Source organism: Monodelphis domestica, chromosome 1 (genome assembly GCF_027887165.1).
Source record: "Monodelphis domestica isolate mMonDom1 chromosome 1, mMonDom1.pri, whole genome shotgun sequence".
NCBI classification, from domain to species: domain Eukaryota; kingdom Metazoa; phylum Chordata; class Mammalia; order Didelphimorphia; family Didelphidae; genus Monodelphis; species Monodelphis domestica.
The window spans coordinates 569,040,722-569,061,567 of NC_077227.1; the positions used below are offsets into that span (position 1 = coordinate 569,040,722).

Consider the following 20,846-nt stretch of genomic DNA (forward strand, 5'->3'; position numbering starts at 1 on the left):
GTGGATTTCTTGTCAGAATGATAGAGGGAGAGGGGGGTTGGAAAGGGAGGAAAGAAGAGAAAGGAAGGGAGAAAAGAAAATAAAAGAGGTAGAGGAAGAGAAAGGAGGAAAGAGAGGGAGAGAAGAGGAGAGGAAAGTAATAATGAGATGGGAAAGAAGGGAAGAGAAAAGAAAGACCGAGAAAGGAAAGTAGTGGACATAGAGATAGAGATGTGGAAAGAGATGCTGGGAAAGAAAGAGGGGAAGAGAAGAGAGAAAGAGAGAGAGGGAGAAGGAGAAAGGGTTGAATAAAGCATAGAGAGAGAAAGAAGGAGAGGGAGAAAAGAGTCTTATGATGTCATATCAAAGGCATCAAACACAAATCCTGGCAGAAGCAGATTAAAATGTAATTGGGAAATATTTGACAAAATAAAAATACAACCAAACACAAACAATGTTAATATATGGCTTTCTAAGTCCATTTGCTGCAGCAAAGATCCTTATGAAGGGTTCAGTGGCTGAACTTGTATTTGAGATTGACATCACTGGTCTGATATACAAACTAAATGAAATCCAAATCCAAACTTTGGGAAAAAAATAAATCACTCATCCAGATGTTTTATGTGAAACAGCTGGCTATCTAAGGTGGGGTTTTTTGTTTCCTTTTAAACCCAGGTGTCTGGAATATTGATGCAGACTCAAAGGATCTTGAAAGTTCCCAGTAAGATGAAAAGGAGGCCCAGGAAATTTTTCCCCCTCCCACTCATTTTTGACAACTATAAAATTCTCCCTGGGGCTGTGTCTACATAGTGCCAGACATTTGGATGAAAAGAAGGAAAAAATTCCCTTGAAAGCCAGCTGGTTAGCTTCTTTATTTCTAGAACCTGTTGTAATAAGGGACTCATATCTGGACAGACTTTAGCCTTTTTGTGAAGAGCAGCATTGATGAAAGGGAGCATGAACATGCATACAATTTGGATCAGATCAGATGATGGAGGCTAGAATCTTGGTTCTGTTACAGCTTATGAGGTCTTGGGCAAGTCATTTAACTTCCTCTTCTGTCAAATGAGCAAGTGGAACTAGACAGCCTCTGAAGTCACTGTGAGTTCTAAGTCTATGATTCCTTAATGTTGTGGAAAGGGCCCAGAACTAAAAGTCCTGAGATCTGGCCATGCTATGAACTGCATTACTATTCCCCTCAAAGCCCCATTTTCCTAATGTCTAAACTGAGGAGGCTGGACTCTAATCACCAGCTCATTTCCTATTGAACCTACTCTTCCTCTTCACTTCTCTATTTCTTTTTTTCTTTTTTTGACCCTTACTTCTGTCAGACTAAATGCAGTGCATTGGCTCCAAGGCAAAAGAGTGGTAAGGGTTAGGCATTTGGGGTTAAGTTACTTATCCAGGACCAAACAGCTAGGAAATGTCTGAGGCTAGATTTGAACCCAGGATCTGTAGGCCTGGCTGTCAATCCACCCTTAGTTGCCCTGACTTCCCTATTTCTGTCCAGGGCACCACCATCTTCTAGTTCCCCCAGGTTTGCCAAGTAAATGTTAGCATTCTCACTTACCCCTTATATTCAGTCAGATACCAAATTTTGTGGATTCTACTGCCTCAACATCTCTGACATCTGATCACTTTCTGTCCACACAGCCACCATTTTTGTGTGGGCCTTCATCACCTGGTCTGTTGCAATAGACTCCAAACTCATCTTACTGCTCCCAATTCCCTCCTCTCTGACTCATCCTCCACCCAGTTGCCAAACTGATCCCTACAGCACATCACTCACCATATCACCTTCCTGCCCAAAAAGCTTTGGTGACTTTCTAGTGCCTCCAGGATACAATACAAGCTCCTCTCTTCACACCCTTCACAATCTGGTCCCAGCCTGTTTTTCCATTTTACTCATTACCAGCCTCCCTTCCCCCAAGCACCCACTCTCTACTCTCTGGCCAAACTGAACTCTTGCTCTTCCCCACACACAGCTTACCCCACGCCCCAAATACCCTCACATCTGGCTCTTGGAAGCCTTATTTTTCCTTCAAGGCTCACTGATGGGTGAAGTCCTTCCAGAAGCCTGTCCTGGCTCCCCAGTTGTTAGTGCCTCTCCTGAACAAATCACCGTGTAGCTTACAGAATCAGGTAATCTTGGGTTTGAAGAGATCTCTGGGGCTAAATCTATGCCCTAACAACATGCCCAACAAATGACTGTCCCTCCTCTGATCAAAGATTTCCAGAAAATGCTGTTCTATTGCAACAGGTCTGCTGCCTCCTGACTTTGAGGTAAGGGGAGAAAATGCCAGGCTGTTGTTCCAGTTCTCCTGCCTAGTCTCCAACCTTCCACAGGAAAGAGAGAAATATCATTCCACTGTACCAAGGATCCAGCCTCCTGCTGGAAGAGGAGAATGCCATTCCTTTGGGCACCAGTCTCCTGCCCTTAGGGTAAAGGGAGAATGCTCTAACATGCCGGGTGTCCTGCGTGGTCTCATACCTTCCTTATGGAAAAGAGAAACACCATTTTCAATCATATAACAAATTCCTCCCTTCAAGGGTTTAGAAAAAAGGCATTCCATCATAGCTTGAGCCTGGCCTCCTGCCTTGGTGAAGTAACATCATTCCTTCAAATCCCAGAACTTGTCTCTTCACCTGGACTGCCCAAAGACAGTACAATGAAAACGTACCTGAACTGATTCCTCAGTGGTTAACACACTCCCCCATGTTCATACCTTTACCTTACCAGGGATTCTGAACCTTGACTGTCACTAAAACCCCTTTCTTCATTCCACACTGCCCAATCCCTCATTCCTGTTCTCTTCAACCCAACCCCATCCAATGTCCTACCCTTCCATTGTGCTCTCTGGAAGCCTCCATAGAACAGATTTGCTTTAATCTTTGATCTTTTTCCTTTCCCACTTATCTATCTTTTGACTCTCAACGAGATCTATCTCCTTCTTGATTGCATAGCATCCCTGGCCTTCTTTTCCAGCATTGGCTATATTTTCACTTATTCCCCTAATTGGTTGAGGTTATGGAGTTGGCATGTCCCTTCTTCTCATTTCCACTTCCAGTTTCTCCCTCTATCATCATTAGTGAGAAACCTCTCTTCCTTTATGGTTCACTCAATTTGACTCTACCATCCAAAGTTCTGGTTCTAATTGTCTACAGACCTCCAAGTCATTCCCCTTCTTTCCTCAATGACTTCAGGCTCAAAGCCTGTCTCTTTTCAGCAATTCCTGCCCTCATGCTAAAGAACTTCAGCCTACACATTCATACTCCCACAAACATCCTAATCCCATCATTCCTCAATTTATTTATTTCGTGTAACCTAATCCTCCATCCCACTTCTGCCAAAGGCAAAGGTGGCCATGGCCTTGATTTTGGCCATCATCCACAAATACACTATTTCCATATTTATTAACTCTGAAATTCCCTCTTCTGATCACAGTCTATATCTCTGCCTCTCTCTGCCCTGCCTTGCAGTTCCAAACCTGTATGCACTCACAACAGGACCTTCAATCCCTCAATCGATCATTTCTCTCCCAGGCCATCAATGCTGCATTAGCTACATTCTCTTCTCTTGCTCATCTTAATTCCTAGATGAATCACATCAACTCCATCCTGTCCTCTTCTCTTGAATCTTTTGCTCCCTTATTCTATCACTGATCTTGCACTGCCGAGTTTCAACCTTGGATTACTCTGGCCTTCACTCATACATATATATTGCCAAGCAATGTTGGAGAAGATCATGAAACCGTGCTGACTAGAGCCACTCCAAATTTAAAGTTATATAACATCAAATGGGCTCTAATTATTGCAATACGGTCATTGTACCTCCCTAACATACTCTACCATCCCATTCACCACAGTGGCTCTTTCACCAACCTCCTCACCCTCTCAGTTGAGAACCTGACTTCATATTTTACTGAAAAAAGTGAGGCCCTTCATTAGGAGCTCCCTCTTCTCCTCATCTCACATCACCCAGATTTCTTCAGCCACTCTCTCCCCCTTGACTCCTGTCTCACAGGAAGAGGTGGCATTTCTCCTCAAAAGGCAAATTCTCCCACATGCAAAAGTATTTCTTCCTTTCTTGTCTAGCAAGTTGCTTCCTCCATGCTTCCAACCCTTTCATTTATCTTCAATCTTTCCTGCTGTACTGCTTGTTTCCCTACTGATTGCAAACATGCCTAGGTCTCACCCAAACTCAAAAAAAAATCTCATTTGATCATCAAATTCCATTCCCATTCCCTTTGATGCCATATCTTTTCTCCCTTTTTTGGCTATGCTCCTTGAGAAAGACAACTGTAATAGATGTCGCCATTTTCCCCCCTTTAACTCTTTTTTAACCCTCTATAGCCTGGTATCAACCAAACCAGCTTTTTTCAAAGTTAGCAATTGTCTCTTAATTGCCCAGCCTAATGGCCTTTTTTCCATCCTTACCCTTCACGAAGGGCAGTAAGGTGGTATAATGGATAGAGCATTGGGTCCAAAGTCAGGAAGGCTCATCTTCCTAAATTCAAATCTAGCCACAGACACTTACTAGCTGTGTGACCCTGGGTAAATGACTTAACTCTTTCAGCCTCAGTTTCCTCATCTGTAAAATGTGTTGGAGAAGGAAATGGCAAACCACTCTAATATCTTTGCTAAGAAAATCCCAAATGGGCTTACAAAGTGTCAGACATGACTGAACAACAACAAAAGCCCTTCTTGTCCTCTCCAAAAGCTTTGACATTGTTGACTCTTCTTCTGCTTGACACTCTCTTCCCTCTACATTTCTGGGACTCTTTTCTCTCCTGGTTCTCCTCCTCCTTGACAGCTCATGCCTGCTAAAAGTAGGTATCTCCTAGGACATTAATTCTCTTGGTGATGTCATTAGCTCTCATAGTTTCAGTTATCATCTCAATGCTGATGAGTCTCAGATCTATTTCCCAGGTCTACTTCCCAGTTCTAACCCCTCTCTGTTACCCAGATCAAACCTCAACTACCTATTAGACATCTCAAACTGGAGGTCCCATAGACACCTTTTTACAATTTTATATTTATTACAAAAGAAGGGGCTGTCTTTTGCCTTTCTTTGTACACTTAGCATAGTACACCTATTTTCAAATACCTTTACCTTCCATCTTAAAATCAATGCTGTGTACTGGTTCGAAGGCAGAAGAATGGTAAGAGCTAGGCAATGAAGGTTAAGTGACACAGCTAGGAAGTATCAGAGGTCACATTTGAACCCAGAGCCTCTCAAATCTAGTCCTAGTTCTCAATCCACTGAGCCACCTAGCTGCCCTCATCCTATAGACATCTTTAACTCAACGTGTATGAAACAGAACACATTGTCTTTTCCTCAAAGCCCTCCCCTTTTCTAAAATACCTTATTATATTATCAAAGACACTGCCATTCTTCCTGTCACCCACACTTACAACAGTGTCATCTTCAGTTCCTCACTCTCACACCTCCATTTCTAATCTATTGCCAAGTCCTATCAATTTTACCTTTATAATATTTCTCGTACATGCCCTCTTCTCTCTTCTGGCACTGCCACCATCATGGGGCAAGCCCTAATTACCTCATGTGTAGACTATTGCAGTAACCTGCTGGTTGATCTGCCTACCATAGAACTCTCTTCACTGCAGTTCATGCTCAACTCAGCTGTGAAATTAATCTTCCTAAACTGCAGATCTAATCACAAACTCTCCCACCCCTCCCAGATTCCATAAATTCAGTGGCTCCCTATTGTCTTCAGTTATGAAGATACTCCTATCCTCAATTATGAAATCCTCAGTTTGGCATTTAAAGCTATGCCTCCTCTGACCTTTCCAACCTTATCCCTTACTCCCCCCTCTGTCTGCTCTGCAATCCAGTGGCACTGGCTTCCTTGCTGTCTCTCCTAAGACATTCTGTCGCCCAACTCTGGGCATTTTCACTGGTTCTTCCTCACATCTTCCTCATCAGCACCTCCTGGCTTACTTCATATCTCAGCTAAGATCTCATCTTCTCTAAGAAACCTTTCCTTACACCTAGCCCTCCATCCTAATGCCTTCCTTCTAGTGATTATCTAATTTATCCTTTATATATCTTATTTGCATATAGTTGTCTTCAAGATGGTTCTTCCATTAGATGTTGATCCTCTTAAAAGTAGAGACTTGTCTTTTGCTTTTCTTTAAATCCCCAGCACTTAACATAGAGCCTGGTATGTAATAGTTGTTGTTCAGTCTTAAGTAACGCCTGACTCTTCATGACCCAATTTGGAGTTTTCTTGGCAAATATACTAGAGTAGTTTGCTATTTTTCCTTCCCCATCATATTTTATAGATGAGGAAACTGAGGCCAAAAGGTTAAGTGACTTGCTTAAGGTTACACAGATGATAAGGGTCTGAAGGCAGATTTGAATTTAGGAAGATGAATCTTTCTGACTGAACCCAAAGCTCTAACCCCTGAGCTACCTAGGACCTGCAAGTAATAGACACTTAATAATGTTTCTTGACTGTTTGCCTGACTTCAGTGAATAGATTCTACTTTTGGGGACAGCTGGCTAGCTCATTGAATTAGGAGCCAGACCTAGAGACAGGAGTTCCCAGGTTCAAATCTGACCTCAGATGCTTCCTAGATGTGTGATCCTGGGCAAGTCACTTAACCCCCATTGCCTAGCCTTTACCTCTCTTTTGCCTTGGAACCAATACACTGTATTGATTCCAAGACAGAAGGTAAGGGTTTGAAAAAAAAAATAGACTCTACTCTATGAGGCAGAACATTCTAATTTTGGACAGGGCTAAGATTTTAGACATTTTCTTTGACATTAGTCTTTGCAGTCCCTAGCCATTACTCTTGGTTCTATCTTCTAGGACCTAACAGAATAAGTCTGAGCTGTCTTCCACATGAAAGACCTTCAGATACTTGAAGACAAGTTTCATGTCCCCTAAATCTCCTCTTATCCAAGCTAAACATCCCCACATACTTCAATTATATGATGAGGTTAGACTAAAAGTCTTTCCCTTCTCTGACTCTCAGTTTCTTCATCTTTAAAAGTATGATATTGACCTTGATGATACTGTAAGGCCTCTCTATCTCCATAAAAAGTCTTTAGAGTTAGGTGCTTGTTTGGTTGTTTGCTCATTTTCCCCATCTTTTTGTAGGCAAGCTGTCTTCTGGGAGGTTGGGGTACCTTCGTAAACTTAAACTTCAGTCCTTCCTTTATGCTGCCCTTAGCTTATTTTTTGGATTTCTGCCAGTTTTAATTTTTCTGTGGTGATAATGATAGCCTGAGGGCTGAGAGCTCTGAGAGCCCCCTCCCATTGCAGATTCAATTAACCTTTGAGATGCTGATAGCTTAAAGACTTGCCTCAGTCTTGGGCATAAGCTTTTATATATATATATATATATATATATATATATATATATATATATATATATATATATATATATATATATATATATAACCCTTACCTTCCCTCTTGGAGTCAATACTGTGTATTGGCTCCAAGGCAGAAGAGTGGTAAGGGCTAGGCAATGGGGGTCAAGTGACTTGCCCAGGGTCACACAGCTGGGAAGTGTCTGAGGCCAGATTTGAACCTAGGACCTCCCATCTCTAGGCCTGACACTCAATACACTGAGCCACCCAGCTGCCCCCTTGGGCATAAGCTTTTGATCTCACTCTGAACTTGATCTGGTCAGAGGCTGATCAAATTCTAGCCCCAGGCTTAGGCACAAGGTTTTGGTCTCTAAATGTACTTGAGACCAATGAGGTACACAGTTGATTGCCCTGACCTGGAGCTCTACTCTGAGCCCCTGGCAGAAAAGATTCAGACCCCCCCTTGAGTCAACCAATTACCCCAAGCTGGGATCTGTGTCCTCACCACAGGCTCAGACTGGGACTCCTGGCTCCCTCTGAGACCACACAGATCAGCACTTAGTTGGAGTTTGGAGTTATTTTGGAGGAACTGGGTCTCTGAAGTCAGGAGTTGAGGATTTCAGTGAAGGACTGGAGTTTTGCTTTAGGATGATCTTGTGGTGAGTGATTAAAGACTGACTAATCTCTCATAAGGCTCAGGCCTAGGTCATTTGGCCTAGACCCTTCATACTATTTACTCTCTACTCTCTCTCACCCTTTCCTTAATTCCTTCATTTGTATTAATTAAAATCTCCATAAAACCCAGCTGACTTGGGTATTTTCATATTTGGGAATTTTTCCCATGGCGACCACTTATTTTTTATTTAAATCAAGACACTAAAAATTATCTTTACAGTTTGGCAATTCACAGTCTTGAAACCCACATTTTTGTGGTTACAGAAGACATGACCTCCCTCCTATTCAAAACAAATCCCATTGTATCAAATTCCATTACAAAAAAGGATTCTATATAGCAAAACAACTCCTTACCTCCTGAGTAGCACTATCATATCCTTGTGGTCAAGGACTATTTTGTTCTCATCTGCATCTCCAGTGCTTAGCATAATGCCTTACACACAGGAATACTTCAAAAGCTCTTATTTTGTGCTCTGGACACATGCAGAAAATAGGTTGGCATTTATATAGCTTCTGCACCTTACCATGACCTAATGAGTTAGTCACTATCAATTCATCAAACAACAAGCACTTTTAAGCATTTTGTACATGTGGATCACTGTGCTAAAACATTGGGGGTATAAAGACAAAGGTAATGAAGTCTTTTCCTTCCAGGAGCTTATTTCTCATAATGGAGACAACATCCACATGTGGGAAAATGCCAGATGAAACCAAGTTAGTTTTGAAAGGTTACTTTGGCATTGTTATCCCCATTTTACAGATGAAGGAACTAAAGCTCAGAGATTTGCCCATCAAAGCTGGAATCTGATACTAGCTGTGTCATAACTCTAAGTCCAGAATTCTTTCCAATACCCCCTTCTGCCTGTGACAAGGAAATCACTTTAAAAGACTGATATATATTAATTTAAGGTCGCCAAGGAATTCAGCTATGTAATTCCTAAATGAAAACTCAAGTCAGCAGTCAACCTTTTATGGAGTTTAATTACAAACAGGAGGAAGAAAGGTATTGAGAGAGAGAGAGAGAGAAAGAAAGAAAGAAAGAAAGAAAGAAAGAAAGAAAGAAAGAAAGAAAGAAAGAAAGAAAGAAAGAAAGAAAGAAAGAAAGAAAGAAAGAAAGAAAGAAAGAAAGAAAGAAAGAAAGAAAGAAAGAAAGAGAGAGAGAAAGAGAGAGAGAGAGAGAGAGAGAAGAAAGAAAGAAAGAAAGAAAGAAAGAAAGAAAGAAAGAAAGAAAGAAAGAAAGAAAGAAAGAAAGAAAGAAAGAAAGAGAGAAAGAAAGAGAGAGAGAGAGAGAGAAGAAAGAAAGAAAGAAAGAAAGAAAGAAAGAAAGAAAGAAAGAAAGAAAGAAAGAAAGAAAGAAAGAAAGAAAGAAAGAAAGAAAGAAAGAAAGAAAGAAAGAAAGAAAGAAAGAAAGAGAAAGAAAGAAAGAAAGAAAGAAAAGAAAGAAAGAAAGAAAGAAAGAAAGAAAGAAAGAAAGAAAGAAAGAAAGAGAGAGAGGAGAGAAGGGAATAGGGCTTAAATACCCCTTCTGTTTAGGCTGGGCCAAAAGGCCCAAGCCCTTAGATAGCTGAGGCAAAGAAAAGAGTTCAGTCCCTATCACTCACGTGACCAAAATGGAGAAACAGTCTCAGTGGCCTCCACCTCCAGCCTCCTTCAGAGCAAGCTTCTTGGAGCACAACCTCTCAGAGAAAAACCTCTCCAACCACCACCTCTCAGTCCTCAGACCCCTCTATCTTTAAGGAAACCATCTCAGTTCCCTCCCCTCAGTTCTCACATCTACCAATCACTGTCCATGTCTTCCCTGTGCCAATGGTGGCTCTAGCTTAACCCAGGACCTCCCAGAGGTCTGCCCCTTTGCACATGTCTGTTGAAGGTCATATTCTCAAATAATTAAATTTTGATCTATGCTGCAGCCCTTCCTAAATCCTGTTAGGACTGAGTAGGGTGGAGATTGTAAGTTCCAAGACCTGGTTCTGTCATTCCAAGTATCTCTATTGTATCAATTCTAAAATCAATCATGACTCAAAGAACTTCCTGTTCTATGCTTAAGCATAGGTCAAAGCCCTTTCCATTGTTTAGCAAAAGGTTTCTGTCCTAAAGTAGTCTTAGGTAGGGAGGAGAAGGACCCTCCCTACCTAATGTTGGAAATGGGGAAATTGCCAACATTCATAAGTCTAAGAAATTTTAAGGTTTATGTGCCTCAAAGTAAAAGGTGGGTGTGGAAGTGGCAGAGGGAGGGGGGGAAAGTACTGAAGCAAGCAAGCAAACAATTATTATTGATCGGATTGCAACCAAAAAAGATTAGGTCCTTCATAATAGGTATTTTATGAAGTCATAAGCTGCCCTCACATTCTTTCATGCTTCTTTCAAAACATCTCTTACATATACTGCCTTCTCTTCTTTTAAGTTACTATCATCTAGTTCAATATATGCCTTCATCATCTCTCACTTGGATTATTATAATAGCCTACTGGTCTCCTTGTCTCAAATCTCTCCCTTCCAGTTAATTCTCCACTCAGCTATCGAAGTGAGTCTTGCTCAGGTCTAACCATACCTTCCCTCTACCTCTCCCAGATTCAATAAACTCTAATGACTCCCTATTATCTCCAGGATCAAATATAAAGTCTTCTGTTTGGTTTTTAAAGCCCTTTATAGCCTTAGCTCCTTTCCATCCAATACTCTGTGATCCAATGGCATTGGCCTCCTTGCAGTTCCTCACATATGATATCTCATATCCCCACTCTGCATTTTCATTGGCCTGGAATCTTCTTCCTTCATTATATCTCCTGATTTCTTTGGCTTCCTTCATGTCTCAACAAAAATTCCACCTTCTTTCTACAAGAAACTTTTCCTCATCTTTCCTAATACTAATGTCTTCCATCTGAGATGGAACTTGTATATATCTTGCTTGTACATAGTTTTTTACATGTTTTTCTCCCCACATACCCTCATTAGATTATGAGCTCCCTGAGGACAAGAACTGTTCTTTCTTTTTTTCTTCAGTGCTTTTAAGACATAATAGCTTGGCTCATAGTAGGCACTTAATATTTGCTTATTAATTTGGGAAGGCAAAAGAAGTTCCACATACTTAGGACAGCCAGCCACAGGGAGCTAAACTGCCTACTCCCTCTAACACAATAAGATTTCACATTTCTTTCACCAAGTCAATTAAAGGTTTAGCTGGTGAAAACAAGCCACACCTCTAAGAACCAAGTCAATGCTATTGTCTTTCTCTGAAAAAATCTATCCCACCAAGATGGGACGTGCCTTTGCTCAGGCCACCTGGAGAGCGAGCTGTTAGGAAGGCAGCCCATCACATACTTCCAGCAACGAACCAGGAATGGGGTGCAAAAATAATTTTTAAAGTGAAGAATCACCAAGTAACATGCCTTAGGGAATAGTCTAGTCCCAAGTATAAGGCTTGAAACAGGCAAATTCTGGCAAGAACTCGGGTCCTTTGTCCTGACCAGGAGAGAAAAACAGAAACCATGAATAGGAAAAATAGCCTGTACTCAGTCTAATCAATCTACTCATCAATCCAAATACATAAATACTTATGTGCAAGTCATTAATTCTTCTGGGCTTCAGTTTTCTCGGTCTATAAAATGAAGCCTCTAAAGCCCTTTCCAACTCTAACTAGGTATTTGTTTAAGACCTTTACCCAGTGCATTGCTATTAACTATCTGTGTGAGCCTGGGCAAATGGCTTTCTTTGATCTGTCTGTGAAATGGACAGAACAGAGCTTAGTTTGAAGTCGCTTCCTCTTCCCAAAGATTTCAGTGGTTTTAGGAATGTACGTTTTCTTAAGACAAAACAGACCTACAAAAACCAAGGGAGAGTGAGTGGGAGCAGGAAAACGTGCTTTGGCTTCCCTGACAGCCAGGAAGATTTACCCTTGACAAAGGTGTTCTACATAGCTTAGCCATGACTTCATAAAAGCAGCAAAACATTTCTCTCTACAAGTTGAGGCAGAGTAAACAGTGAGGAGGAAGGACTCAGGAAACTTGTGAGCAATGGGCACCAAGCCCAATGAGAGAGACTTTTTGACCCCAGGGTCAGTTCACAATTCTGGAAGGACCAAAGAACACCAGAACACAAGCATCTCTGAGGAAAGTCTGACATCCAGAAGGCATGGGGAAGGGACAGAAATCGTCAAGGCTAACTCGTTCCCCAATATTCATTGTTCATTGAATGTTCAAAAAATATGAGATACTGTAAGCAAAGCATTTTGCAAACCTTAAGGTGAGGTACAAATGGCAAAAGAGAAAGGCACTGTGGTGGAATGAAAAGGGAAGTTAGAATCTGAGGATCTCAATCTACATCTTATACCTGCTCCTTGCTACCTGTATGACCTTGGAAAAGTCACTTCACTGATGTGGGAGGACTTGGTTTTATCATTGGTAAAATGAAGAAGTTGGACTAAATGACTTCTGAGAGCCCTTCTAACTTCTATGACCTGATCCTATAATTCCTTCCACCTCTAAAGAACAGCTCACCTTAACATATTTCTTATGGTTTGCAAGTTATTCTACATACATTATCTCATTCAGTTCTTATAACATCCCTATGAAGAGAGGGATATGGTTATCCTCATTTTCCAAATAATGTGATCTTAGATCACACTGCATGTAAGCCTCGGGCAGGATTTGAACCTAAGTTTTCCTGTTACCTAGGATACATAGGTGGTGGTACCATGGTGAGAGTGTCAACACTGGTGTTGGGAAGACTCATCTTCCTAAGCTCAAATCCAGCATCAGACCCTTACTGCTCAGTGACTCTGGGCAAGTCACTTCACCCTATTTGCCTCAGTTTCCTCATCTGTAAAATTATCTGGAGAAGGAAATAGCAAATCCCTCCAATTTCTTTGTCAAAAAAACTCCAAAAGGGGTCACAAAGAGTCAAGCATAGCTGAAACAACTGAACAATTTTCCTGGTTTCATTGTACAAACACACACACACACACACACACACACACACACAAACTCCATTCCTTTACAGAATAGGAAAATGAGGCTGAGAGAGAATGCTTTACCTAAAGTTACTAAACTAACTTGACAAGACATGGACTAGAAGCCAGGTCACAGCATAATCAATGAACATTAACTAATAACATATCACCAAAAGAGAACACCAAAACAATAGTTCGGTCTATGTATAAGTACTGATTTTGACAAAAATTAGCCGTGACTTTAGGCAAGTCACTTAAAGTTTATGAGCCTCCGTTTCTTTCTTTTTTGTTGAATCTTATTTTTTAAATGGTATATAGAAGCAATTTTTGACAATTGTTTTCAGACATTTTGTGATTCAGTTTCTCTCTCTTCCTTGCCCCCCATGTTCCCGAGGCAGTAAATAGTCTGATATAAGTTATATCAGTGTTTTCATGCAATACATATTTCCACATTCCCAATGTCATGACTGAAGACATATAACACATATACAACAAAAAACTTATGAAAGAAATAAAGTAAAGGCTGGCATTGAGCCTCAGTTTCTTCATCTGGAAAATAGAAATCATGATTCTTTCTCACATCATCAGAAGTTAGTTGGTACAGTGGATGGAATTCTGGGACCTGGGGTCAGGAAATTCTGGCCTCACACTTTTCTTAGTTATGTGGGCAAGTCACTTAACCTCTGTCTACCTCAGTTTCCTCAACTGTAAAACAAGGATGATAACAGCACTTAGCTCCCAGGGTTGTTGTGAGGATCAAATGTAATAATAATTTAAAAGCATTTTGTATAGTACCTGGCACATAATAAGTACTATATCAATGTTAGCTATTATTATTATTAATTGAGATAATGACAGTAAAAGTGCTTTGAAACCTCTAAAGTGCTTCCCAAATGTAAGACATTTTTACTCTAATCTATTTATCTAATCTAATAATTTTATTATTTATTATTTATTAATTTTATTTAATATATATTATATAATAAATTTATTATTTATTAATAATTTATCTAATCTAATAATTTTACTCTAATCTAAAACCCCTTTCTTATATGGGGAACACTGAGCAGATGAGAGCCTTTTATAAGATCACAGAGCATGTGATTACCAGAAAAGGGATTTGGACCCATCTCCCCCAATTTCCCAGAGTTGGGCTACATTGGTGTGTCCAATATCTGTCTCCATTGCTATGACTAGGTCTCTGCTGATGTTTCTGACTTTGATCACGTGTCCATTTTCAGCATGATATCTCAGTATCTTTATCTCTGGGGCAAATGAATTTATGCACTTAAAGCCCCTAACTTTATCAAGCCTTCTTCTAGACAGGATAAACTTCTCTTGCTTACAAACAACCCTCTGCTGTTTTTTGGCTTCTAGGAAGAGATGAGGTTGCAGGATCAGCAATTGGCCAGGCAGCTGATGCGCCTTCGCAGTGACATAAACAAGTTGAAGATCGAGCAGACCTGCCACCTCCACCAGAAGATGCTCAATGATGCCACCTATGAGTTGGAGGAACGAGATGAGCTATCTGACCTCTTCTGTGATTCCCCTTTGGCTTCCTCCTTCAGCCTCTCCACACCACTTAAGGTCATTGGAGTAACGAAGATGAACATAAACACCCGAAGATTCTCCCTTTGCTGAAGGAGAATGAGATGTGGAGGTCACCCAAAGGGGAATAGTGGTAGTAAAGGGTTGGCACAGGGAAATACACAAGCTAGGATACCCCTTGGCAGTGTGGCAAGGCCCGTGTGGAGATATAGGTTCCAGAACAGTGCCAAGCTTCCCTAAGAAGCTTCCTGGTTCTGTCCAGTGGCTGGGTTGTGTGGGGGTGACTCAGATCTACCTGAAATGGGGATCTAGCACTCTCAGGGAAGTGTTAGTGGGGTCATGGAAGCCTTCAAGACTTCTTATCCACTAGATATCTTAGTGATTCTTCTAGAAAACTGTTTTACTAGTGATCGAGAGCTATGAGTGATTGGTTCCTTCCAACCTCCCACTCTAGCCTCCCCTCCATTCCATGCCCATGTGCCTGTGAAATCACTGGTGCTATGGCCAGGGCTCCCAAAGGGAGGAAAAAGTCCCTCTGCCCCAGGCACTGTGGCCCTGTCCTTATTCCATAAGGATCTCAATGGACATCAGGTATTCTGTACCCTCAAAGTATAAGGAGGTGATCCTTGTGCTTGGAATATCCATTTCAGTGTCAATGTCCCCTCAGTGTTGACCCTAAAGTGCTCTCCACATATTCAATTCAATTCAAATCAATTGAATAAGCATTTATTAAGCATCTATTATGCTTAAGGTACTATCCTAGGCACAGTGGATACAAAGAGAAAAAAAATAATAATGATGTCTTCCCTCAAAGAGTCTGCATTCTCCTGGATGAGTAGCAGGGATCCTACTTTTCCTATTTTTTAAACACCCTTATCTTCTGTCTTAGAATCAATATTAAATATCAGTTCCAACACAGAAGAAGATCAGTAAGGGCTAGGCAGTTGGGGTTAAGTGACTTGCCCAGTCAGAGAGACCTGGCTCTCTATCCACTGAGCCACCTAACTGCCCCTGGGATCTACCATTTTTACAGTTGAACAGCAGATATACCTTTCTACTGGCCCTTCTGGAAAGAGAGCATCTAGCACCAATAGCTAGGATCACATGTTCTTGGGTGCTGGTGTTACAAACCAAGAGTCAGATCCTTCTGGAACGGCTAATCAAATTTGCTTCCAGTTTGGGACTCAGGCTTTTGGGTGGCAATTGGAAGAAACCATCATTTGTGACAGGTAGTCTGGTGGGCCTCCTCCAGCATAACAAGTTAAGGACAGACCCTGAACCTAGATTTTACTATCATTGAGCAGAAAATACCTATTAGAACCTCCAAAGAGCCCCTGTACTGCTGCTTCTTTTCCCCATCTCCCCTCCTGCTCAAGGGATGACATGGAGACCACAATTGATGGAATTCAACTTTCCTCCTAAGGGTCCCCACAGGCTCACCTCGTGGATGCCAGCAAATGCCTCTTCATTGAGGTTGGCAGTACCACTTCCCTAATCTTCCCTCCCATTTTGTTGCCTTCCCACAAAGACAATCAAAATGAGCTATCACCAAGCTTCTCTGTGCCTCCAACTCGTTTCCCTGTTTTGACTGAATTAAGCAGTTATTTCTAAAAGCAGGTAACTGATTGATTCTTTCCAAAGGGAAAAACGGCTTGGGGTGACACCAACACACAAGGCCTAGAAGAAATGCTTTCTCTTTTCATAGGACCATCTTCACCATGATTATGAAGGCCAGCAGCTGAGGGAACTCAGACTCAATAAATCCGCAAATAAATTAATGTAACATTATATGTCAAAATGTCTCCAAGACAGCAATAGTTGAATAAAGCATTGACTTCAGAGCTGAAAAGGACTGAAGATATTGTCATGTCTAATTCCCCTATTTTGAAGGCTTTGAGTACACAGCAACTTGCTCAAATTCTTAAAGCTACTTAGCAGTGTGTTTAGCCAATACTATTTATACTAGAGTCATCATCCAATAGTAACTCCTAACTCTTTAATCCAGTCCTTAAATGCCTATGTATTACAGCTCAAATGATTTCCCAGCCTCATCTCTTCCACCAAATACTCCTCTCTTTTGAGTTTGGAACATCTCAGCCAAACCCAGATGATACGTGGACAGCAGAGAGCAAATGAGTTTATATTTTCAGTCTTTAAGCACAACATCCCACTGCTCTTTTTTTTTTTATTTATTTTAAGGCTCTAAGGGCATTAGTCAACATACTTTTTTTTTAAACCCTTACTTTCCATCTTAGCATCAATACTGAGTATTGGCTCCAAGGCAGAAGAGCTAGGCAATGGAGGTGACTTGCCCAGGGTCACACAGCTAGGATGTGTCTGAGGGCAGATTTGAACCCAAGACCTCCTATCTTTAGACCTGTTTCTCTATCCATTCAATTACCTAGTTGCCTAGTCAACACATTTTTATGGGTCTTTATTCTATTTCTTGATTAAAGCTATTTCCCCCAACCCATGAACATAGCTCTAATAAGGACAAAAAAAGACCCACACCTTGCAGATAAGAACCTGGGCTATAAAAATGTTCTTTATGTGAAAAACATACCCATCAGTAATGAATTCATTAGAATATACAAGAAAAGAAAAGAGCAAAGAAGATGGGTATTAAGATTTTGGGGGGAAATCAATGATTCATAGTTGGTAAACAATGACTTGAACTGCTTCCAAACTTTTCTAGGGAACCAAAGGACTTGGCCATTTCTGTCACCTGAAGCAGGTAACAGAGGGACAAGATAAATATGCCCAGAGCTTTGGTCTGAGAATAAAAGGAAGTTTGTAGCTCAAGTACACCCTTGGTAGGGAAAGTCTAAGAACAAAAAAGGGCTGGTACTAGGGTCCTGCCTTGAATGCATTTTGTAGAAGCTGGAGACTTATCTTAATAATAACTCCAATGTTTATCTAACAACATTAATGAACTCTGAAGAGGCACTCCTGAGCTTCCTGAAGAAAAAGGTCTTTAATACAATGGGGAATGCACTGTCAGTATGAATGAAAACCCAATTTATTATGGGATAGAGAAGCTATTCTCTGCTCTCACACACTTAGAGGCATGTACAAATGTTCTAGTCACAAACACAGAAATTAGAGCCCCCCAGGCACTCACAGGTATACTCACACGCCTCAAACATATGCTCAGCCAGAACAATTTTAGACCTATCTGATAGGACCTGACCAAATTGAATTGCTGTCCTATTTTTAGTCTGAGTCCATACTCTGAGCAATGATCCATCTGATAGATACTGCAAAAAGTCAGCCCTTAAGATAGAAGGGAAAACATGATTTGACTTGTTAGTTGATTCAAAAATTCACCTATTTAACGCACACTTATTGAGTGCAGATTACTATCCTAGGCACAAAGGGGCTACACAAATAAATGTAATCTGGATGCCCCCCTCAAAGAGTTTTTGATCTAGTAATAGAGATGTATGTGAATACCTACCGTTAAGGAACGAGAGCATAGAAGAGTCACAGGTAGAGCATTCTGGGACTTCAGAGAAAGAAGGGAATTTCTGACATGTGACTAGGCTTCCCAACATTCTCCATTTTTCAGGAGCCATTCATTGAGATGGTGGCATTCTCATCACCTTTCCTGTTTGTGCCAGAGTTTTGTCTTAAAACATTTGCTTTGTGGATTGACCCTGCCTTGGGCAAATTGTTACACAGATGAGTTCCACCTCCCTTTTCCCCATTCCTTCCCCCAACCCAAATTTAATTGTTCAATGTAGGCCTTAACCCTCTGCCAATGGAGCCACCAGATTTATAAAGGGTAATCAGTCATCTGGCTCAATTTGTGTACTGTGTCTCCTGCTTGTATCATTTCCTTAATTTGTCTATCTCTTCCCTGCGCCACGCATCTCCTGATGTTCAGCAGACACACTGTCGTGTCTACATAACACTGTCTAATGGCTTCATGCCCATAGTAGCCAAATCGTAGTGTCCCAGAGACCCTGAGATATCCTGACAAATGTCTTCTCTAGTCCTGGATCGCCTCCCATGTATCTCCTAGCAATACCAAGTGCTATTACATAACTGACAGACAATTTCTAATTTTATTTTTTATGATTATTTGTTTCTATATTGCTGTTAGAAAAAGCAAAATAAAAAAATAAAAAAGTGTGCATTTAGAAGACAAGTTGGATGGCTTCATTGTGTCCCTACTATCATCATAGATGAAACATTCCATCATCTTTCTTTCTCTTGGTATTATCTTCTTCCCAAAAAACCTGCATGGTTGGTTAAAATTCTGAGACTGCACAACTGAAGAAGAAAACTCAGGACATGGAGCTCCTGGATATATGCTCCACACTCCCTTCAAATTCATGGCAGGGTTCTGAGAGAAACCAAGGCCATCCAAGCAATTTGGTTTCCTCAAAAAAGAAGGGTAAAGTGAAGGAGGGAATTAGAACTTGGAATATTTGTTTACTCATCTGTTCTATGTCCAAGATTCCATTTCATAGATGGGGTGATGCTGATGAGGTGTGACTATAATTCCCCATATCCATCTAAGGGGTCATCAGAGGAACAAGTCGTTTAAGGTCTATAGCACTCTTCAGAATCTCATGTTGCTTGAATGTTAGATGGGACCACAGATCTTCCCAACCCAGCCTTAAAAATCTTTAATTGGGAGATCATCTGCCAGAGGAGATTCTTGGCTTTTTCTGGGGATCTTTTCCCATGTTATTACCTATACATGTTTCTAAACTGAAAGTTAAGTCCTTGTTGGAAACAGTCATTGTTTGGAGAGACCAGGCTTAGTTCTTATCCTGTCACAAGTATGAACCCATCTACCTCAAGGTAGGTAACTTGTTTTTATAGGCTTGATTTATGGGCAAAGAGCAGGACCAGCCACGGGATGCTATACTGCTAGGAAATTTGTACACACACTGTGGCACAAGTGAATGTAATGGACTTCTGTACTAGCAGCAATGCAATGATCCAGGAAATTCTGAGGGACTTATGAGACATCCAGAGAAAGAACTGTGGGAGTAGAAACACAGAAGAAAAACAAGTGCTTGATCACATGGGTCGGTGTGGATATGATTGGGGATGTAGACCCTAAACAAGTACCCTAGTGCAAATATTAATAATATGGAAATAGGTCTTGATCAATGGCACATGTAAAACTCAGTGGAATTGCTTACTGGTTACAGGCGGGGGGTGGGGGAGAAGAGGGGAGGGAAAGAACATGAATCATGTAACCATGGAAAAATATTCTAAATTAACTAAAGTTTTTTCAATTAAAAAAAAAGAAAGCAATTTGTACACAGTGATACAACTAGCGCCAAAAGAGAATTTGATCTCAAGTCTTCCTGACTTTAAGCCCTGCACACACTATTCGTTTTGCAACCCAGCAGCCATAACAACCTCTCTGGATCTGTTACCTCATCTGTTAGATGGAGCAGTTGGACTAGAAAACCTCTGAGGTCCCTTCCAGATCAAAATCTATGAAGGACCCACAGGTATTTGAAACTGAAATTAATCAATAAACTTTTTTATCTATTAAGCACTTTTGTGCCAGGCACTATGCTACAAATGTGCTATGCTAAGGACTGGGGATATAAAATGAATTATCTATGCCCCTCCAAAAGAGGAAGGATTGGGTCTCACCTCCTAAGGCAGCATAAGATAAAGCAAGGCACAATCCAGAGAAGGTTGTCCTAACTAAGGCCAGCTAGAGAATTTCTAGGAGAGGACTTGGTCATCTGGGGGCCTTTTCTTATGAGAGATGCAATAAGCAAAGGAAAGGACTGGATCTAGACTTCAACAAAAAGGAAATAAAATCCAAGTGGAGTTGCAGGACCAAGCCAGTTTGGACACCTGGAAAGATGGAACTATAAGGAGGGCAACAGGAACCTGAAGTCCACCAAGCTAAATGGTTGATCTGAGGAAGGAGAAATCCAGGTTTCAAAGATAAGATCAAGTAGAGTAAACTAGACCAAAGTGTTCAAGGCTGATTTTGTGGTCAGAGGACCTGAGTTCAAATCTCACCTCTGAGTCTTACTTCTTGTATGAACTTCGACAATTACTTATAAAGTCATAGAGTTAACATTGAAAGGGACCTTGGTCCAACAACCTCATTTCACAGATGAGGAAATGGAGGCTGAGAGAGGTTAAATGACTTGTGTGGAATGATACAGCTATCACTAAAAGAGGATCTGAACTCAAGTCTTCCTGACTTTAAACTCTGCACACTCTATCCATTGTAGAACCCAACAACAGCCTTAGCAACCTCTCTAGCCCTTGGCTACCTCATCTTTGAGATAAACAGGATTCTGAGGTCCCTTCCAGCTCTAAATCTATGAAAGTTGCCATATGTCAGACTCAGAAGTAATTGAAATT

At 41.0% G+C, this 20,846-nt stretch overlaps 1 protein-coding gene across 3 annotated transcripts in view; it reads left to right on the forward strand.

The window, feature by feature from the left end:
• The window catches only part of FAM167A (family with sequence similarity 167 member A), a 59,165-nt gene extending 40,526 nt beyond the window's left edge, over positions 1–18,639 (forward strand). For 2 of the 3 annotated variants that reach the window (XM_007476246.2, XM_001372430.4), the window contains exons 3-4: positions 14,319–14,528; positions 16,195–18,639. In XM_007476246.2, coding sequence (XP_007476308.1) covers positions 14,319–14,528; positions 16,195–16,272 — 288 coding nt within the window. In that variant the 3' untranslated portion in view covers positions 16,273–18,639. Of the gene's footprint in view, positions 1–14,318 lie in introns of all 3 variants that reach the window. The other variant, XM_056813425.1, reaches the window with a different exon arrangement.
• Positions 18,640–20,846: the final 2,207 nt, after the last annotated feature.